Source organism: Brachionichthys hirsutus, chromosome 24 (genome assembly GCF_040956055.1).
Source record: "Brachionichthys hirsutus isolate HB-005 chromosome 24, CSIRO-AGI_Bhir_v1, whole genome shotgun sequence".
In the NCBI taxonomy this organism is placed as follows: domain Eukaryota; kingdom Metazoa; phylum Chordata; class Actinopteri; order Lophiiformes; family Brachionichthyidae; genus Brachionichthys; species Brachionichthys hirsutus.
Window position 1 is genome coordinate 1,408,112 of NC_090920.1, and position 20,284 is coordinate 1,428,395.

Sequence of the window (20,284 nt, forward strand, 5' to 3'; positions counted from 1 at the left end):
GCCGTCGCTTCCAGCTCACGTGACGAAACGCAGAAAGCAATGACTGGAATGTGGAATTCGGGTTGCTCGCTTTTCAACACATAAAAGCGTACTGCATGCAGACACTTGCCGCCGTGTGCGTGCGTAAGTGTGTGTGTGTGGGGGTGTGTTTTTTAATCCTTGAAAAGGCTGGCAGTGACTGGCCCAAAAATCGGATGTTTTGTCATTCGAGCGTTTCCCAGACACACCTCCTTCTCTCTCCCGGCCTCTCCTCCTCTCTCTCCTCTTCTTCTTCATTTCCCTCTCCCCGTATTTTACTTTACAGTTGTCGTAATTTAGACAAAGATGTCAGCTCACTTTGCTGCTCACCTCTTCTTACCCTCCTCCTCCTCATCCGTCTTGACAGCCTTGGGGCAGAATAGTTAAGGAGGTATGTGAAATTGGACAGGTTTTTTTTTTTAGGACCAGGAATAGCCAAAGGAGAGGGAGAAGGAGCAAAAAAAAAAAAAAAGAGAGGAGAGGGGCGAGGGGGGGGTGAGAGGGAGCAAAGGTGAGGTTGCAGGTGTGAGGCGCGAGTCTAGACATCAGAGGTGAGGGGAAGCAGGTATAAAGTTAGGGAGCTCACATTCATATCCACTCCCACTAGTGGGAGATGGAAGAGAGAGAGAGAGAGAGAGAGAGAGAGACGCAGAACGTGGGAGGAGTGATCGGATTTTAAGTGTTTCTGAAAGTCTTTTTTTGGGGGGAAAGCTATAACAAAACACGGGGCAGTAAATGTGAATCATAAAAAATAGAAGAGAGAGAGAGAGAGAGAGAGAGAGAGATGGCACGTCTGGAGGGAAAGTGTGCCAGCGCCAGATGCTGCAGACAACCTGCAATTTCTGAGGGGGGGGGGGGGGTATAATCGGTTAAAAGGCACAAATCATCTCTTTTCAAATCCTGCACTCCGCCCACAAAACACAATCCCTCCATTCCGTCTTTCTCCATTCACTCGGGCAGGATGTCTCAGAGCGGGACGCGCAGTCACTCCGTTTGGACAAGAACTTAACACTCTTTAAACCTCTTAAAAAGAAAAGAAAAGGAACCTCCATTCGGATCTGGGATAAGCTCTTCCTCTTTCTTTCCTCCCCCCCCCCTCTCTCTCTCTCTCTTTGATGCCTTTCTGAGGAGCCGACATCCTGACAGAAGAACTTGTAACAGATTTATAAGAAGAAGAAGAAAAGGAGGAGGAAAAAAAGAAAAAAGAAAAAGCCAGAGAGAGCGACAGACGGAGCTTTCTTTCGCCCTGGAGGTTTCTGAGGCGATAATCTGAGGGAGAGCGGCAGACAGAGGGAGGGAAGAGCACAGCTGTTGCGTGAAAAGAGACGGGAAAATAAAGATAAAGAAAGCGAGGAGGTGCGCAAGTGTGACGGGCGAGGAGAGACCGACGAGGACGAGCGAGGCCGGGGAGAGGAACGGGGGGAGCAAGCATTGCAAATGAAGGAGAGAAGTTGAAGGTCAGGAAAGAGAAGAGGACCCCCCCCCCCTCCGAGGTGATAAAAAGGGACTGGGAGACGCGACACCTGACATCACGAATGGAGGCGTGAGAGGAAAGGAGCCGTCTTCGGCGAGGAGGTCGTTTTTCCTCAACATGTTTTATTCAGCTGGTTCCTCAAACTCAACCAACCTGCGCCGGAAGAGCAGCTTCGTCCCGGGATAGAATGACGAGAGGAGCAGAGAGAAGCTCCTCTTCCTCCTGACCGTCTCAAGACTCCTCCACCCGGCCTCCTCGTCGCTTCACACACCTCCTCCACTATGTGGATGCCGGCTCTGCTCCTATGGATTCTTAACGTCAGCGGTCGGTGCTCAGGGCAGGATTACGCAGACTATTACCAGACCGGAGACATGGGCACCGAGGTGAGGCATCCCGTTACTCCGTCCTCCTCGAAAAGGAGGAGTTTCGTAAACTTCGGCATCTTTTAATTTGGAATAATCAAGTGGGAAAAGGTAAAAAACAAAACAATGCAGACGCCTCCATGCAAGGCATGAGCGATGCTAAGCTAGTTTGCATGTTGGGATGCATGCAAGATCCACTGGCTCAAGGCTGCAGGATATCTAATCAGGTGCAGGGAGGGGGGGGGGGGGATCTGGGGATCGTAGTCCTGCGTCTGTAGTTCAGGAGCCGGATCCAATCGGAAGGTCAGCAATCGGAGTCGTAGTTTTGGCTGCAAAAGGGTGTCCTTGTGCGAGATACTGAGCTTCGAATCACGCCTGATGACAGTTCCAATGAAGCGTGAACATAGAAACGCGGTTTCATTTTTACACGCGTAGATTCCAGCGTCTTAAATATGCGAGAAGTTTTTGTTGTTGTTTTTTTTTTACAGGATTTCCAGAGATAATTGAAGAAAAATAACAATCATTATAATACAAGTATGTTAAAATAGCATGGGGCCGAGACGTGATCCCTGTGGAACACCTTTGATTTGATTTCGCACAGTTCAAGAAAGTCACGATTTGAAGTAGAGTCTTGCAAAAAAAAAAAAAAAAACAGGATGAGCCAATCCCTTTAAAGTTCCAGCTTCCTTGTATGACATCATTTACAATAATGCTGATCCCAGTTCTGCGTGAGAGGGGGGGGGCGCCAGAAGTAGGTCATGATGGTCCCTCATCCACCATGACCTCATAGTCCCTGAGCGATGACCTCATGTCCATGTGATCACTTGCAAAGGAGAGTGGGAGAAGAGCACGAAGGAAACGTGGACAGACTTTGAACGAAGAAGAAGAAGAAGAAGAAGAAGAAGAAGAAGACATCGCCCCATTTTTCAGCTTTAATATAAAGAGATTGTTTTTCAACAGGAAAAGAGAAGAGAGATAAAGTTAAACAAAGAGAGGAATCCAAAAACGGGAAATAGATGCGATGGATAGATCAAGAAAAGAAGAAAGGAGGACAAGATAAATGGAGCGACTGATAACAGCAGAGGTCTGGTTTCTGCCAGTCTGCTCCTCCTCTTCAGCCTGGGAAATAGCCCCCCCCCCCCCAGGGGTAATTAATGCGTGACACTCGTCTCCCAGCTGACATTTAACCCCCCACCGATGAAACGCAGGCCTCCATTAGCCGCTCGGTCATTATGGAGAGCGGCAGCCGTCTGTCATGTTGGGGCAAAAAAATCATTCCGGGGGGGGGGGGGGGGGGTCACGGCAGCGCGACACCTCCCACACGGAGCCCTCTCTGTACGGTAATAACAATAGTAATAACTGTTATTGGAGGAGACACTATGCGGCTTGTTCGGTCCGGTTCTACTCGCATGCGAGGCCTTTTGCCCACGTGTGTGCGTGTGTGCGTGCGTGTGTGCGTGCGTGCGTGCAGGTGAGGGGAGGACACCCCCCCCCCCACCACCACCACCACCAAATAGCTAACAGTAGCCAACAGCAACGTGTTCCAACACATTGGCGGCGGAGGTATTCGCCGTTTATCTCGCTCGCAGCAGCCACGCTGCTTACACCGATCCGGTTGCTTCCGGCGTTCCCGAACCGTAAAGCGAGCCCAACGAGACGAGATCCGGGAATCTGAGCTGCCGGTGCTTTCCCTTTATGGGAACGAGTGTGTCATTTAATATAAAAACCAATCACTTCCTGCCCCGCCAGGCTCCAGACTCGCCGGACGACCAGCCGAGCTTGGCGGCGGTGACGAGCATCGACCAGCTGCTGCAGCTGCTCTACCCGGAATACAGTTTGCTTCAGCTCTGCCTGAGGAAGAAATCGTGGCGCCCGGCCTACTCTTCCTCGCCGCCTTCTTTCCCCGACAACCTGGCGAGAACTCTGGGCCGCCGCGACGAGGACGACCTGTGGGGTCGGCCTCGGACGGAGGCCTTGTTCAAAATGGACGGCCCCTTGGGAGGAGGTAAGCGTCGGGGCGTGCGCGTTGAGGGAACGGAGGTGGCGTTGCGTTCCCTAAAAGATCTCGCGTGTTTTCAGCGATCCTCGAGGAGATCCAGCGGACCTACTGCCGGCCCAGAGAGGTGTGCGTCGAGGTCGCCAAAGAATACCCAGAATCCACCAGCCACTTCTACCTCCCCCGCTGCGTGGCGCTGCACCGGTGCGGCGGGTGCTGCCCCAACGAAGCCCATTACTGCGGCAACATGAGTCACACGCTGGTCAACAAGACGGTGGGTTCAAGCACGCCCCCCCCACACGCACGCACACACACACTCACTAACCTCCCCGCGTCTGCCTGCCAGCTGATGGAGCTGTCCCCGCCCAGGATGGACCGCTCCTTCGTCATGGTGACCTTCGTCAACCACACGTCGTGCAACTGCCTCCCCAAGAGGCCGCTCCACGCCGTCATACGGCGAGCCGCAACGGATCGCCTGTGAGTGGGAGCGAAGAGTGACGTGTGTGTGTGTGTGTGAGTCACTTCCTGTGTCCATTCATTCAGAAAATGCGTGTGTGTGTGTGTGTGTGTGCGCGCGCAGGTGTTCTCCGCCTGACGTTCCCTGTGCCTCCGGCTCACTGTGGGATCCAGTGAACTGCGTGTGCGTCTCCACGGAAACCATAAGCTACTCAGATTCTGGTAAGAAAGCCTGCGTCACATCGGTTTGTACTCGTAATCCTCCGGGGGGGATTTAAGATCAGATATCTCAGTCGCATCCGTCGGATCACGAGTCATTTTTAAGGAGCAGCAAAAAAAGAAAATCGTCCCGGCTCCGATTGGCAACTGGAATCCAGCGAGAAGGAATGTTGGAGCTGCACAAACTCGACCCAAAGATGCTGTTAGCGAGATTCCTATTTTACAAATCGTGATAGTCGTAATAGAAAATATCTTTTAAAAAGTCCACAGCTTTAACGTTTGGTTCAGCAGCAACGTAAAGGCGGGTGTCATCTGCATAGCGATGGACCTTAAGTCCTTCCTTCAATTGTTATTCGCGTTTTATCTCCGATACTTTCCATTGATCGTTTACATGTGAAGTAATCTTGCCTGACTTGGGTGCTTCCAGAGGTGCTGGACTCGGGTCTGCTGGCTCTGTGCGGGCCCAACCGGGTTCTGGATGAGTTCACCTGCGAGTGCGCCTGTCGGAACGGACTCACCGAGGACAGCTGCGATCCGGGCTGGAAACTGGACCACAACACCTGTGAGTGAGAAAGAGTCCGGCCTGTTGGTTGGAAAGGTTTCAGGAAGGAGGGACAGGTCAGAACTCAACCACCAGATATTTACCACGCTCCTCTCAGGTCAATGCCAGTGCGAGGGTCAAGGCGGGGGGAGGACGTGTCCCTCCGGCCAGCGGTGGGACGAGGAGCTCTGCGGGTGCGTCTGCGCCGCAGAGTGTCCCAGGAACCAGCCCCTGAATCCGGACACCTGCCTGTGTCAGTGCAGGGAGAGCCCCCAGTCCTGTCTACGGCAAGGGAAGAGGTTCAACAGCAACACCTGCAGGTACGCGAGGAAAGGGAAGGTATTTATTACCTGGCAACCGGTTTGTGGTTGGTTGATTCATTTCACCAGGCCCAGCTGTTCGGTCTGCGGCGCTCCCGACGCTCCGAGCCGGGCCCTTTGCGGAGACCGAAATGGGATGAGGAAGGCCCTTATGGATGGGGGGGGGGGGGGGGGGGGGTAACCCTCAATGGACATGTCACACATTCCTGAGTTGAAAAGGGGAAGCTTTCGTCTCGTTTTCTTTCCTTCACATGTTCCCACATGACCTTTTATGGGCACGGGGCGCCTGAATATTCGACCAGCTGCCTGCGTGTGTGCGTGTGCGTGCCGCGGTTCCCACAGCCAGCATGCGACGGATCGACCTCTCTCTGACCCAAGAGGCCTGCAGAGAGGCCGAACTTGACGACAGGGAACAGAGAAGCCGTCAGACAGGGAGGGCAAGGGGGCGGGGCCAGAGGCAGGCGCGCGAGGACAAACGCGCCCGCACGCGCGTGTAAGAGTCTCCTAAGCAGAAACACATCCGCACATTTATTGTTTGTACTTCAGAAAGTATTTGTACTGTTCCTCTTACCAAATTCCTGGATTCGATTTGGAGGCGCGTTACGCAACGCCTCACCTCCTCCTCTTTTTTTTTTAAAATCATCAGTTCTTCCTATTTTCATTTTCGACATCTGGTCACAGGAGGAGGTGCGACAAAAGATCACACACCTGCTGCCGGGAGGTGGAGGCTTTTCCCTCCCCTCTCCGGAGAGACGCTCTGATAGCATTCGGGCTAACATTTAAACATGTCTTCCTTTCTCCCGCTCCCCAGCTGCTACAGCTTGCCTTGCAGGAAGCCCAGACCAGTGTGCCAGACTGGTTTTTACTACAGCTACAAGGTCTGCCAGTGCATTCCCAACTACATGAGGCCAGGCTGGAACTAGCCGGACCCGCGGGAATACCAGGGGAGCAAAACCTGCAGATGCCCCGCCCAACCGACGCGAGGCGGGAAACGGCCAGACGAGGAGGGCGGGACTAATGGACGTCTCCGGAAGTGAACTTTAGCATAAACCGGAGGAATTTCAGCCCGAGTGGAAGCCGAGGAGCGTTTTGACACTCTTGGAGTCTGTCGGCCTTTTGAGACCGAGTGTTGGGAAGCGGGGAAGCCGCCTCGGAGCCAGGGTCCATCTTGCCCCGCCCACGACCGTGTAGGACAGGAAGTGGAATAAAATAACGATGCTCTTTTTTTTAACGTTTTTTTCAAAGATTAAATCAAATGGTAACCTGGTTGAATAGTTTCAGGGCCATGCTGGAAAAAGAAGATCAAAATTTTGATTTAGAAGACTTTAAAAAAAAAGAAAAAGGGGAATAAATGAGGGGAAAAGTCATGACATCACAAGCAAAACTATAAAATGAACTTCATATGAGAATAGTTGAAGTTGTGATTTCAGGGCTGTCAGTAACTTTATTCCACATTCTAAGCATCAGGACTGCAACAAGAGGCGGATTTAACACCAGCGTGCCGTTATGACTTTATTCTGTTAATATTGCGACTTACTTCTGACGCCTTTATTCTCATCCTCGACGTGGTCTTTTCTTGCTGGAGGTGGGAAAATCATCTTTTCCGCGGCCCTTTGATTCCGGTTCGAGCTTTATGAATTAATTTAAAACCTCCCAAACCGCCTGGCTCGGAAAATTTCAGTGCCGAATCCAGCCACAGCCGCCGGTTCCTTGATGTAATCTAACTTTCCGCTCACTCTAATATTAATTGTAAATACATTTCATATTTAAAATCGACATTTCGAAGAGCGAATCATGTCTAAAATATTCCGTATTTAAAATTGCCACCCTATCTGAGCATTGTTTAATTTTCAGGGAGAATTTGAATAATTTCTGACAACTTTTTCCTTGCACTGCAAAACAAACACATTAGGAGGATTTCCTGCAGCGTAGATAGATTCTGTCATCGTGCCACTACCAAGTATCAAAAGTAATTCTGAAGTATTGATTAAAGCCTTTGTCAGACTGACGTGTTTGTGTCCCGTGTTCATACATCGGAGCAACAACTGCCGCTGCAAACACATTAAACTGCACAATTGGGAATAAAGAACCTGCTCCTGCTTCCAGCTCCTTTTCAAATTAAAAACATCATGCTGGCATTTTCAGTGGAGCAGGACTTTGTTCCAAGTATCGTCTGTTAATAAGCCCGCAAAGGAGTTGGAACCCACTTGTTCCTCCGCTGCGTCTTATCCGTTGCCAAAGAATAATCAGTCCTCTGAAGGCAATGTTCTTGTGTCCTGGACTAAACAGAAGTGATGCCATTTTAAATATTTTATTTTTTTCCCCCCCTCAAGGACAAATATAAACCCAGCTCCAAAAGGAAAACCTTATATAATAAGCTACTGAAACTCTCCAAATATTTACAAAAGAAAATAAATATAATAACCTCCCGCCGGTCACAGGAAACGAAGTTAATGACCGACTTTTTCTTGGAGCAGCTCTTAAAACAATGCAAAACCCCTAAAAGAGAAAACGTGTTTCTATTGTCTTGGACAAAAACAATGAGGTTAAAGCTAATAAATCGATGAATAAATGAGAAAACGCACGCCAGGATGTTATTAGAGCGAGACAGAATCCAGCGCTGATGCGCTACCGGCAGATTCGGGGATTGTTATTGCTTAAAGAAATAGATTTGACTGGAAACGTAGCCATTTGTGTTGTAAGACCGTTGGATGTGGCCAGCACTGACCCCTGCTGGTCACTCGCAGCGAGGACAATCACAAGAACTTATAAAGCCCATTATGGGCATTATGTATAAGAAACACATTTAAATGTAATTTATACTGAACAAACTCAAACATATTGAACAAATCTTACACCTTTCAAAACATTTAAACTTTCAGGTGCTTCATTCTATTTCAGGATCGACCCCGATGAGAGTTTAAAGCGGAACTAAATCGAAATCTTAGGAGTGCAAAAAGCAAATTACTGCAAATAATGGCTTTATATGGCTTACTGATGTTAAAGCACACGCATCCTAGTGAGAGCGGGACGCAGCCGTGTCCATCTTGCGTCCGTTTTTTTGTTTTTTTTCCTCTCTCTCTCTCATTTTCACAGCTTCCAAGAGTCTAACGTCTATAGAATTAAGCCGCGATGCTAAATCTCCATTCCGGAATGGCGATTCCAGAAACAGGCACTTCAGAACTAGCCATAAACGCTAACAGTCCGAGATTCAGTTGCGTCGTCTTCGACCAACGAGCGCGCTCTCCGGGTCGGGCCTCGCCCTCGCAAGGCACGTGCCGTCGGAAACATTCCGGGAACCCCTTTCGCTACTTTGGTCTCCGGAGAGCGTTGATCCGTTGAGGTATAAATCCAGCCGGGAGGCGGGGCCTCCGGGAAGGTCATAAAGCGTCCTTTCACTTGGTTTGAAATGGGCATCCTGAATAAATACAGATAGAAGGGCGAGAATCAGCGAGAGAACGAGGACGAATTCAAATTCAGAGGCTTTGAGGAGGCTCACCCTCGTCATCGGAATCGAAGTCGAAGAGGCTGGAGCACTTCCTCGACTGGAGGTGACTCTGCAGCTGCCCGCCGCTGGCGAACGTCGCGAAGCAGTTGGCGCATCGCCGTCGTTTGAGGGCGGCCGAAGCCTCTTCCCGCTCGGGGCTCTCGGACGGCCGGAACGCCGGGCGCTCCGGCCGTCGCTTTGGCATGGTGATGTACTTCTCATCCAGGTAGGCGGTGGGCGGCGCACGCAGGTACGGCTTCTTCCCGTACTCCGCGAGGGCGAGCGCGCACACCGTGGACGCGTCCTCGCCGTCCTCGCCCTCCGCTTTGACGTTTTTGGGCTTCTTATCTTTACATTTTTTCTTGACAGCCTTAGCCCCGCCTTCACGGCCGACCTTCGGCGCCTTCTTTGTTCCGTTTCGCTCCGACTCCTTCCTGACGGGCCGTCTCTTTGCCTTCTCCTTCTGCGTCCTCCCTGAAGCGACGGCGGGTTTAGACTCGGCTGTCGAACTCGAGGTGTCCTTTGCCACGCCTTCTCCCGCCGCCGTCTCATCGACCTCCAGCTCCATGGATTCCAACGCGACGGTCTTTACCGCGGACGTTTCGGTTGCACCTTCGCTTGGTCGTCTTCCCAACGCCGGCGCTGCCGCTTCGGACGTCTTTCCCAGGCCAGTTTCCTTTGGAACGTTCGGCTTCTTCCGTTTGCTGGACTCAGAGGCGGGATCTTTTCTCGCTCCGTGCGGTCTCTTCATTTTGCCAGCGGTAGACTTCGGCGTTTCGGCGTTTTTCTCGACCCGCTTTTGTTTGGCGCGGCTCGTCTTTAACTTTGATTCACGTTGATTCGCCGCCTCTCGAACCTTTTCCTCATCTTTTAATCCTTTACTCGCGTGCGAGGCCTCGGCTGCTTTCGGGAGCTCAGCAGACCTGCCTGCGGGTTTATCCCGTCGACTCGCGGCGGCGTCTTCGCCCGGGACAAACGTCTTCGACTTCGGCGGACGTCCTCTCCTTTTAGGACGCTTCGTGTCGACGTCCGCGGGTTTTTTCTTGAACTTGTGCCTCACTTTGTGTTTTAACAACGACTTTAAGGCGACTTTGCGACTTTTGAGCGCCGCCAGGTTTTTATTCCTCGTCCTTAGCGTTTGCCGTAGTCTCAGAGTCGGGCCTGACATCCCTCCGGATGCGTCCTCGTTAGGGCGATTCGTCAACACGTGCGAATCCTTGATCTCACCGCGTCGCTTCAGCGGAGAAGCTCGTCCACCGGCGGATGAAAGCGCGTCCTCGTGAGGAGCCTTTACGCTTAAGGTTCCGTCCTTTGGCTCGTCGCTCGGCGGCGTCTCCTCAGCCGGCCCGTTGGCGCGTTTGCTGCTCGTCCCCTTATCGGCGCTCTTGTCCGGTTTACTGGTTTTGGAAGCGTAGTGCTCTCTTTCGTGAAGGTTCAACGCCCAGAGGCAGATGAAGAGTCGCGAGCAACCAGGAAGGCAGCACGCCGCCTGCAGCGGACTGTGCCTCCTCGCGTGGCGCCTCATCTCCATTCCGCTTTTGAACCTGGCGGCGCATCCTCGGTGGAGGCACGGATGCCGAGGGGCGAGTCGGTGTCGTTCGACGTGGTGCCGGAAATGCTCGAAACTCCACAGAACCCGCTTGCAGATGCTGCATTTGCCGTCTTCGATGCGGAACGCCAGCTCCAAAGGCGCGACCTCGCCAACGTGCTCGTCGAGGGCGTGGTAAAGGAAAGCGACGCGGTTCTTGGACGCGTCGGTCAGAAAAGCGCAGCCGTCCACGGGGCAACAGAGCGTCTCTCGCGACTTTGCGTTTTTCCGTTCCACAGATTTGCCTCCTTGTTTCGCGGCCGTCTTCAGGAGGCGCAAAGATTCCGTCTCCTTCATTTTCTCGTCGGCGGCGGTGAAATCGTTCTCAATCTGGATCGCCGGCGCGGAGTCCATCTCCGTGTCTTGGTTTTCTCGCTGCCTGGGATCCCCTGCGACGCCGTCGGCGGTCTTGTCGTCCGCTTTCCGTCCGTCAAGCACTTTCTTTCGTCCCGTGTGCCCGTTTATCCTAACGTGAACCGGCGTCTTCCTTTTGAGCCGCCTGAAGGCGCGCTGTTTATTTCGGGACCTTAAATTCCGCGACACCGACTCGCTTAGATCCGGAAGACTCACCGATTTGGGACAAAGAGATTTCCTTTGTCTCTCGCTGCTTCGTTGCCCCAAACACGCGTTTGCAGCGTCGGTCTTCGGGGTGGGCGCGTCTTTGGTCTCAGAGACCCCGCCCTCTTGGGCTCTGCCACCGGACGACTCTCTCTTCAGCGTCTCAATGTGATCAGACAGATGCATCATGGCCAGGAGGTCGTCCTTGAACGCCGTCCCGCAGAACATGCACTCGTCTTTGCGATAGTGGAACATGGCGTGCTCGATCACGCGACTTCCCTTGAAGTCCTTGCTGCAGAAGGCGCAACGGAACTCCAGGTTGGACTCCTCGGATTCCACCTGAACGCCGTTCTCGGACGTTTCTGAAGCGACGTCGTCGGCTCCTCCCGTCTCCTGCCCGTCCGTTAAGGAGCGTCTCGAGGCAGCTTTCAGCATCCGAGGGACGTCGGGTTTCGCGGCGTCTTTCGACTCCCGTCCGGTAACCGTCTCCGTCGCTAGCGCCAGAGCAGAGGCGTCGCCCGGGTTGTCCGGATCGCTCGACGCGATCGTTGCCGTCGTTTCAGGGCTCCGCCCACTTTGACTTAATGCTTGCCCTTCTGAGAGCCTGCGTGAAATGTCCACTTCAGAGATGCTGCTACTGAACACGTCCGGAGAAGCAGCTTTAGCTTGACGGCAGAGCGACCGCCCGTCTCTCAGGATAATGTCTTGGAATTGGGACGGGACGAGATCGGACATCGGGGACATTTCCTCTGCAGTCGGGGCCTTGGATGCGTCGGCTGAAGCTGCCATTTCCGAAGTCGGGGCTTTGCAGACGCCATCGGAACCCGGAGATTGCGCCGTTTGAGTTTGCGAAGCAACGGTGACTTTCATCTCTACAGAAGAGTCTTCAGAGCGCCGCCTCGCTTTAGCCTGCGGGACCGCTAGCGGTGCCTGCGATGCGTCCCAGCCCTTCGTCTCGGCTTGCAAGACTTTTCCCGAGCTTTGAGCCTCATCCGAAACCCGGGATTCCGTCGCAGCGACGGCGGGCTTTTCGGGGAGCTCCCTCGCCGTCGGCGTCTTTCGCGAGCCTGGTTTTGCCGTTTGAACTTTTTCCGAAACGGGGGGATCCGTAAAACCCGCAGGCGTCTGAGGGGCGGCGGGATTCCCGCATCTCTCCCCCTGCTGAACCTTCGGCGGACTTCCCTGCGCCGAGGAGCGAGTGATGGTTGAGACGGAGCCCGAGGGGAGCGCCGAGCCGTTGCCTTTTCCTTTCTTTCGCTGCGCGTAACAATGCAGCTGCTGCACGAACATGAACTCGTCCCGCGCTCGGAGGATAACTTCTTTGCCGTGAACGGGCTTGAGCGGCGGCGACGGCGCCGCCGGAAGCTTGACCGTCGGCTTGTAAAGAAGCACCTGCGGGAAGCCTCTCTGCCTGTTGCAGGTTTCCTCAATGAACGAGCCCATCAGTTCGTTGTCCGGCAGGGAGAGCTCCAGAACGACTCGCGGGGAGTCCCGCTCCGTGAGACAAGCGTCCACCGAAGGCGTGTTCCTGATCCGACCGGCATCCGTCCGCTTATCGGCCGACGAGCGATCGTGCCCTCGACTTTTCAACCCGTGCTTCTTGGCCTTCAGCGCGTCGTTCTCCTCGAGCGTTGCCGAGTCTTCCAGAAGCCACCTGGGTCTCTTAATCCGCCGCTTCGACGGGTTTCTCTCCGAGAGCCGCGTGGCGCGTCGCTCTCCACGCAGGCCGCCGCCCTGCAGTCTGTCCAACTGCCAGAACGAGCGCCTCAACGGTTGGCACGGCGCGTCCTTCAGAGGCCGTTGGGCGCCTTTCCTCTTCGCGCCGTGGTTGAAGCCGATAGGCGGCTTGTCTTGGCCGACCTTTAACCTTTTGGGGGCGGCGTAACCATTGTCGCCGTGTCGTCTGTCCTGTTTACGGTGCCGCTTCTTAGCTGCTGCCTGGAGCGAACTTTTATTTCCCCTCGGACACTCTGAGACACTCGATCGCGCCGCGGGCTCGTTGGCGCCGCAGTTCGGGATCCATTTGTCCTCCGCGATCTCCTCGAGGGCGGAACTCACCGCCTTTTCGCCCATCAGCTTCAAACAACTTGTCCGCAACGCCACGAGGTTCCAGAACTCGGGGTCGAAATACAAGTCCTTCTTTAGGACCTAAGGAGAGGATGAAGAAGAAAAATCAGGCAAATCTTAAAGTTAAAGCCATCGAGACTCTGAGGTGCCCCCCCCGCCCCCCACCTGCAGGGTTTCGAAGCGGACGCTGGTTCTGACGGGGCTGTTCTCCACGTGGTACTCCTGGTCAGGGTGCCTGTACAGCAGGAAGACGATCTTGTAGGCCTCGGCGGTGCGTTCCAGGAAGAAGACGAGGAGCGCGCACGCCCGGCAGACCTCCAGGTCGCTGGGAAGCAGGCCGGCTATCGTTTTGTAGATCAGGGCCTTGGCGGCGGCGTCGCAGGGAAGACGGGACTTCAGGGCGTCGGCGCAGAGCTCCACGCAGAACTGGGTTCCGCCGCCACCCACCTAGCGAGACGTAAAGGTCACAAGTTCACTCAAATGTAACCCTTTCTTGGACAATCTTCGTCTTACCTCGTGCAGGACGGCTCTGATGAACGGGAAGATCGCGTTGACGTTGGTGGCGGAGAGCAGCAGCCGCCGAATCTCCTTGAGGAGCGCTGGCTTGGAGGTTTTCAACCGGCGGTGAAGCTTACTCCAAACAAAGACGAGATCGCTGGAAATAACAGTTCGATTTAATAGAGCGTTCAGAATTTTATTATATAGTATCAAGAGAACGCACCACAAATAGTACATGTCCCCCCTGCGGAGCTGCTGGAGGAGGAAGGCTCTGCTAAGACCTAACAGCAACTCGTCCTCTTCCTCGCACTCCAAACCGCAGATGATGTGAATTGCGTCTTTGCCATTAAAGTTGGAGACCTAAGACGAGGAGGAAAGCAAGAGTCCAGTCAGAGAGAATCTCAAGCGAAGGTCTAGAATGAAAACAGACGAGTTGAGAATCCACCCGCCTCTTTGTGGAGCCGTTCGTGCTGCGACGTTTTGAAAAGCCGAGCGAGGTAGACCTGGAGGAAGAACGGGTGTCGCCCCGCGGCGGGATGCCAAGCGCAACGCCGGGCCAGCGCCGCGGCCTCGCCGGCCCGCTCGCAGGACAAGAGGTAGCGCACCCGGAGCTCGAAGAACACCGGCAGCTCGGAGCCGATGCATCCGTCCACTGGGGGGGGGGGCGTCGAAAGAGGAAACCAACGACGGTTTCACACGGACCAACAGGCAGGAACGCTAACGATTTGATTATTAACATTCACCTACCTTCACTCTGAGGTAAACTGGACCCACTCAGGATGGCCTGCAAGGCGGGCCAAGCCCAAGGCCCGCCCCGTCGGACCGAGCGGCCGACCTGAAGCAGGTGAACATTCTGATGCCTTGCAAGCGCCGAAAGGCATTTCTGCGAGAAGAAAAAAAAAAGTCGTATTCAAGGCGTTTACGATCAATCACTTCGTTGCTCAGCATTCTTATTCCCACCTGGAATGTGACGGTGAAGCGTTTCAGCGGCTCCTGGAGTAAATCCTTCTGGTCAAAGAACAGCAGCAGCTCAAAAACACTCCTGTTGAAGACAACGACATTGTTCGGCGGCTGCCCACGGATCAATATTTAAATCACTGATGCCGCTATGGCATCTCATTGCGAGCGGACCGCGTACTCACAAGGCCAGGCTGCTGAGGGTGCGGAGCACGTGGTCGCATTTCAGCGCGAAGGCGGCGGAGGCTCGGGCGAAGCAGCAGAACGCCACCTCGAGAACCCCGAGCCGGAGCAACGGCGCCTGCCGGCGAGAGGCGTACTCCTCCACCAGCTGCGCAGAGAATGGAACCAACAACCACAAGTTTGTGTCATTTAAATTTGAAGAAACACGAGCGCTAACCGAGCCGCACCTTTTACTACGCGGCACAATTTGGCCGTAAAGCGTTAAAAACATGTGAGATTTATAGTTTTACTACAGTAAACATTAATAAACTGGTAATAGCTACTTGCCGCTCAACCACCAAAGCAATAAACAAACACTGTAAAGCGATAGAAGCGAGCGTGGAGTCGCCAACAACAAACAGGATTGCAGCTTTCATTAGTGGAATGTGGTCGGCACGCCGCTACAATGTAATTCATGCTAATGTTGATTTTTAATGACCACGTACCGGATGTTTGTATTTATCTCGTTATAGAATTACAGCGTCTTAAGGGTGATATAATGACAAAGTAAATTATTAATTTACATGGGAAGGGGGGGGGGACGTGTCATTTAAGCCAGAGAGAGGTTCATTAAGTAAACACTTATAACGCAGGCTACAAATAGCTATAGCATCCAAATAGTGATTCCTAAAATCACGTCTGTCTCAACTAGGTACAAGATTAAAATAATTGTAGATTAGGTGCAAAAAAAAAAGAAAAAATGTTACTCAGTGTGTTTTGGTAAACATTTGGTTGGTTAGCTACCAGCTTAGCTTACTAGCAAGCCGGGAAGCGACAATGCGAGTTAGCTTGTTTAAGCTCCGCGGCGAACAGTCGTCACCGAAACGCGGTTGAGTCTCGTCGATAACCGTTATCAGAAACAGCCGTCGGTCATAACAAAGAATATTAAACCAGACGTCAAACTCTGATCGCGTTAGCCGCCTGCGACCACATAGCATTAGCTAAGTACGTTAGCAGGCGGCTAAGTGCTAGCTGGCTAATGCTAGTTCTGGGGGAGGGAGGGGGGTGAGCGAGCTAGCAAACTGTCTCTTTATCGACGACAACTTCGGCTGCGGCCTCGCTCACCTCGCGAAAGCCCGAACAGAACGGCTTCCCGTCGGCTCGCAGCTCGTCGCTGGTGTAGCGGCTCAGCAAGCCGCGCAGTCGCTTCTCAAGCCCCTCCAGCTCGCCCGCGGTGCCCTCCTCCTCCTCCGCCATACTGCCCGTCGAGCCTTCCTCGTAGCACCACATAGCATCGCCACCAGTCAACTGGCTCGCTTTGACAGCGCCGATTGGCTCCTGGAGGACTCGCTCCTTCGTCGGAACCGGCGCGCGCCGGTGAGGAGCTGGCACGGGCGGAGTTTACGGCCCGCAATTAGACCCCGATCGCGCCTAATGAAGCCCCGCCCCGACGCGGCATTTAGGAGGGACAAATTACATTCGACAGAAACCACATGGCAGAAACAAACAATGAATAAAGTTATTATTATATTTTCTGTTACAGAAGCCACGGGAAATATTAAACTCGTATTTACATTAAATATAATTATGACTCGCATCCAAGCGCATCGTCTCGACTTTTTCCAATTTTGGCACAAAACGAAGAGCATAGAAGACAGTTGCATATTTCCTTTAAACTTTATTAAAGCACACATTTTGCCATACAAAACTATTCCCCTCGGCCATCTAAGATTAAATAATCAAGGGAGCTTTCGCATTTACATCACAGGCATTATAAGAAGCTGGAATGAAAAGCACACATTTCAAAGACTATCGATTACAAAAGTCCACAAACCTAAAAAGAATGCTGATATAAAACAACATGATCTTGATAAACGGCATTTATTCTACTTCTTTGTCTTATTCTTGATGTTTAATTGGTACACAAGGCCCCAGTGAAATAATTACACTTTACAGATAAAGTACCAGCACAAATGTCTCTATTCAAGGCACGAAGAGCTTAACTATAAATATAAACAAGACAGTTTAGAAATCAAGACAAGTCATAAAATGCTTTCAGAACTACAAAGTAAAAATAACTTCAGGAGCAATTCGAGTAAAATCCATTGCTTCAAATAATTAATAACCTTCCTTATGATTATACTTCAGCCCCGCGTTGAACTGGCGGCTTGTCCGGGGTGTAGCCCCGTCTCTTTCCCGTTGACTGCAGGGACAGGCCGCAGCACGACCCGGCAACGGAGAGAGCGGGTTCGGGGAAAAAAAACCCGAATGAACGAGAGTTGACTTCACAAACCTTTTTAGACACGCGTACAGAAATGTCCGAGCGAGAGCCGCACGTTTTAGTTCAACTCGTCGGTGGACTCGGACGTGGACCGCTCCCTCCTCTTCCGGACCGTCACGAAGTTGAGCAAGTCGACGGCCGTCACCACCCCGAAAACCATCTGCTTCAAGTTGGGAGAGCCGTCCGTCAAGTCTGGAGAGAGAGAGTAGAACCAAGCACAAACACATAATCAACGAAAAAATAAAGCTATCAGGTGGGGGTTGATTGCATTCTTCCACACGGCCACCAGGTGGTGCCAATGAGAGCGCTTTTCGAAGGAATTTTGAGCAAACAAGGACGAAAATGAACTCACATTGGATCTGTTCATGAACCACCAGAGCAAAGTGATCGGTCTCCAGGATGCGGGACAACTTCCCCAAATTATCAGCGAGACAGATCTAAGGAGGACAATAAGGACAACGGCGCTGCTAAAAAACAAAAACAAAGAGCAACAGCAAATATTACAGCTTCACATTTACACACACACACACACACACACACGAAAGGAGGAGACGAGGTTCCCGTCTGACCTGTCTGAACTGCTTGTAGAGCACTTAGAGCACTTTGCTGACCGGGTCAGAGACCTTGATCTTCCCTGCTAGGATGGAGGCCAGCATGTTCCCTAAAGTCACCATACCCAGGATTAACCTGCGCGCAACAAAGGGTTAAAGGTGCAGCCGGGAATTGGACCTGGTTAGAGACCCCCCCCCCCCCCCCGCCGTTTCCTCACCCAGCCTCATCCACCACGGGGGCCTGGTCGAAGCCGTTGTCCTTGAGGATCTGGATGGTCCTCTGGCAGGTGACGGTGGGGAGGACGGTGAGGGGCGCACTCAGGTTCAAACTCTGCAGCCTGAGGTTCCACCACCTGACGGAGAGAGAGAGAGGGGGGGGTCAGGGTCAACACACACACACACACGGCGGGGGGGGGGGGATCTCTTTATTGCACGTACCACGGCTTCTTCACCGACAGGTCCTCGGCGCTCAGGAAGCCGTTCTGCATCATCCACTTGTCGCTCAGGAACTTTGACCTCGAGGGGGAAACGATAAGAGAGGAACATTTACGGCGACTTCTCCTCGACCCCCGGGGGTTCGCCGGTTTGCCCTCTCGCACGCTCACATGTAGTTGCGGACGGAGTCCGGCAGGATGACCACGCAGCGCTGGCCCTCCTTCAGCTCCTGGGCGACGTTCACCGCCGCCGCCATGGCCGTCCCCCGAGCTGCCTCCTGTTGACGCGCGACAAGCAGGCGGACAGTTTTCGGCTTTGGCTCGTGGGCCGAGTCAGACTTTTTACCCCCCCCCCCCCCCCCCCCCCCGGGAATTTTACCACAGAGCAGGCCCTCCTCTCGGATCAGCATGCGCGACATGTTGAAGGATTCCTCGTCGTTGGACTTGTACCAGGTATCGACTACCTGAGAAGAGAAAAGAAACTGCTTCAAGTATTGCATAATAAACAAGGGGGGGGGGGGGGGGGGGGGGGGGTGTAATAAAAACTCACGGATCTGTCGAGCACGGTGGGGATGAAGTCATACCCGATGCCCTCGACCTCGTAGCGGGTCTTGTCGGTCCGGTTCAGCTCCTCGGGCTCAGCCAGGATGGAGCCTTCCGGGTCGACGCCCACAATCTGCACGCGACCGAATAAAATATTAAAGCTCGGCCGCCTGGAAGCATAAAAAAAAAAAAAAGGGATTTCCTTACCTTCACGTTGGGGCATCTTTCCTTCAGTTTACGGGCGATGCCTGTGATCGTCCCGCCTGTGCCTGCGCCCGCCACCAGCATGTCCAGTTTACCTGGTCCGACGGTGGGGGGGGGGGGGGGGCACTGTTAGGACCAGAACCCGGAGGGACGGTTAAACCCCCCGAGGCACCGTCCTACCGTCACACTGCTCCAGGATCTCCTCGGCTGTGATGTCATAGTGAGCCAGGGGATTGCTGGCGTTGCGGTACTGGTCCAGAATGTGAGAGTCGGGGATCTCGTTCTTCAGGCGCCAGGCCACGCCCACGTGGGACTCCGGCGAATCGAAGCGAGCGCTGGTCGGCGTCCGGACGATCTCGGCGCCGAGGGCTCTCAGGACGTCCACCTGCAGCGACACGCTGAAGCTGAACGTGTGCGTTTAGACATCACGCACGCGCACACACACGCACACACACAAACACACACCTTCTCCATGCTCATTTTCTCGGGCATCACGATGATGCAGCGGTAGCCTTTCACAGCGGCAGCCAGAGCCAATCCGATGCCTGAGAAACAGGAGAGACGGCGAACGATTCATCAAACAGACGTGTCGCTTCCCGCGGAGATTCCCCCCCCCGCCGACGCGCCGGCCGACTTTACCCGTGTTCCCGGAGGTGGGCTCGATGATGGTGTCGCCGGGCTTCAGGAGGCCGGCTCTCTCGGCGTCCTCCACCATCCGCAGGCTGATCCGGTCCTTCACGCTGCCGCCCGCGTTGAAGAACTCGCATTTGGCCACTGCGAAAAACAAACAAAAAAGACATTCCGAGAAGGCCAAGCTGGGAACGAAGCCAAACCCCGCTTCCCGTAATCGTTTAGCCTCCGACACATTCCGCCGAGCACTCGGCATCGTTATCTCGGAATGTGGTTTTGCCTCCGACTCACGTATTTCGCACTTGAGTCCGAACGCTTTGGGGATCTTGTTGATGTGCACCATGGGAGTATTCCGATCTTGTGCAGGATGTCTGGGAGAATTGTCGGAGGAACGGGCCTGGAAGGAAAGACGACGACCGTAATTTGATCTCAGACCGAAGCGTTCCAGGAGTCGCGCTAAATGTAAACATCACACACCGACCTTGGAATTTCTGTATGAGGGGAGTCGGCTTTTGAGGCCCCAACGGTCCACTTGCAGCGGCTGGGCAGGTCGGGCCGGATCCATTTCCTCTCGGCGGGGGTGGCGGCGGCGTTCCCGCCCTCAGCACCCTCCAGGGCGGGAAGCTTGTCGAGCCTGCTCAGCGGGAACGGGCTCTCTGGGAGTTCGGCGCCTCCGTTAGCCAGGCTGAGCATCTTGGAAGCGTGCGGACACACGGAACCCGGAACGGGAGCTTCTTCGGATGAAGGAACGGACGGCATGGTTTCCCTGGCAACAACAACAACAAGACTGTTGTTACCGGTTACATCAGCACGCCATCAGATTGAAATTGCGTGCATCGTCACAAGTTTTTGCACGCACATTTCCAACAGAAGGGTCGGCCTCACGCTCGTGTCGTTTTCAAGCTCCAAAAGGGTTGAATTTAACGTTTATACCGTGA

At 53.5% G+C, this 20,284-nt stretch overlaps 3 protein-coding genes across 3 annotated transcripts; 1 reads left to right on the forward strand and 2 right to left on the reverse strand.

Annotated features, from left to right (window-relative positions):
* The first annotated feature begins 1,773 nt into the window (after positions 1-1,773).
* On the forward strand, positions 1,774-6,454 carry LOC137912136 (vascular endothelial growth factor C-like). Its single transcript, XM_068756487.1, has 8 exons — positions 1,774-1,875; positions 3,604-3,859; positions 3,934-4,124; positions 4,197-4,327; positions 4,431-4,528; positions 4,953-5,087; positions 5,185-5,386; positions 6,198-6,454. Exons 1-8 carry the CDS (start codon positions 1,774-1,776, stop codon positions 6,307-6,309), a joined length of 1,227 nt encoding a protein of 408 aa, XP_068612588.1. The 3' UTR covers positions 6,310-6,454.
* Positions 6,455-7,683: 1,229 nt separating this feature from the next.
* On the reverse strand, positions 7,684-9,839 carry LOC137912115 (zinc finger protein 654-like). Its single transcript, XM_068756471.1, has 2 exons — positions 8,886-9,839; positions 7,684-8,804 (listed from the first exon to the last, which is right to left on the reverse strand). The coding sequence occupies exons 1-2, from the start codon at positions 9,622-9,624 to the stop codon at positions 8,782-8,784; spliced, it is 762 nt and encodes a 253-aa protein (XP_068612572.1). The 5' UTR covers positions 9,625-9,839; the 3' UTR covers positions 7,684-8,781.
* Positions 9,840-16,367: 6,528 nt separating this feature from the next.
* On the reverse strand, positions 16,368-20,105 carry cbsa (cystathionine beta-synthase a). The gene is given in 15 exon segments (XM_068756514.1): positions 16,368-17,176; positions 17,337-17,421; positions 17,554-17,671; positions 17,754-17,888; positions 17,974-18,051; positions 18,141-18,240; positions 18,316-18,433; positions 18,520-18,645; positions 18,720-18,811; positions 18,897-19,101; positions 19,182-19,261; positions 19,356-19,490; positions 19,638-19,697; positions 19,700-19,743; positions 19,828-20,105. Coding segments are annotated over 15 exon segments (1,788 nt in total). The 3' UTR covers positions 16,368-17,042.
* Positions 20,106-20,284: the final 179 nt, after the last annotated feature.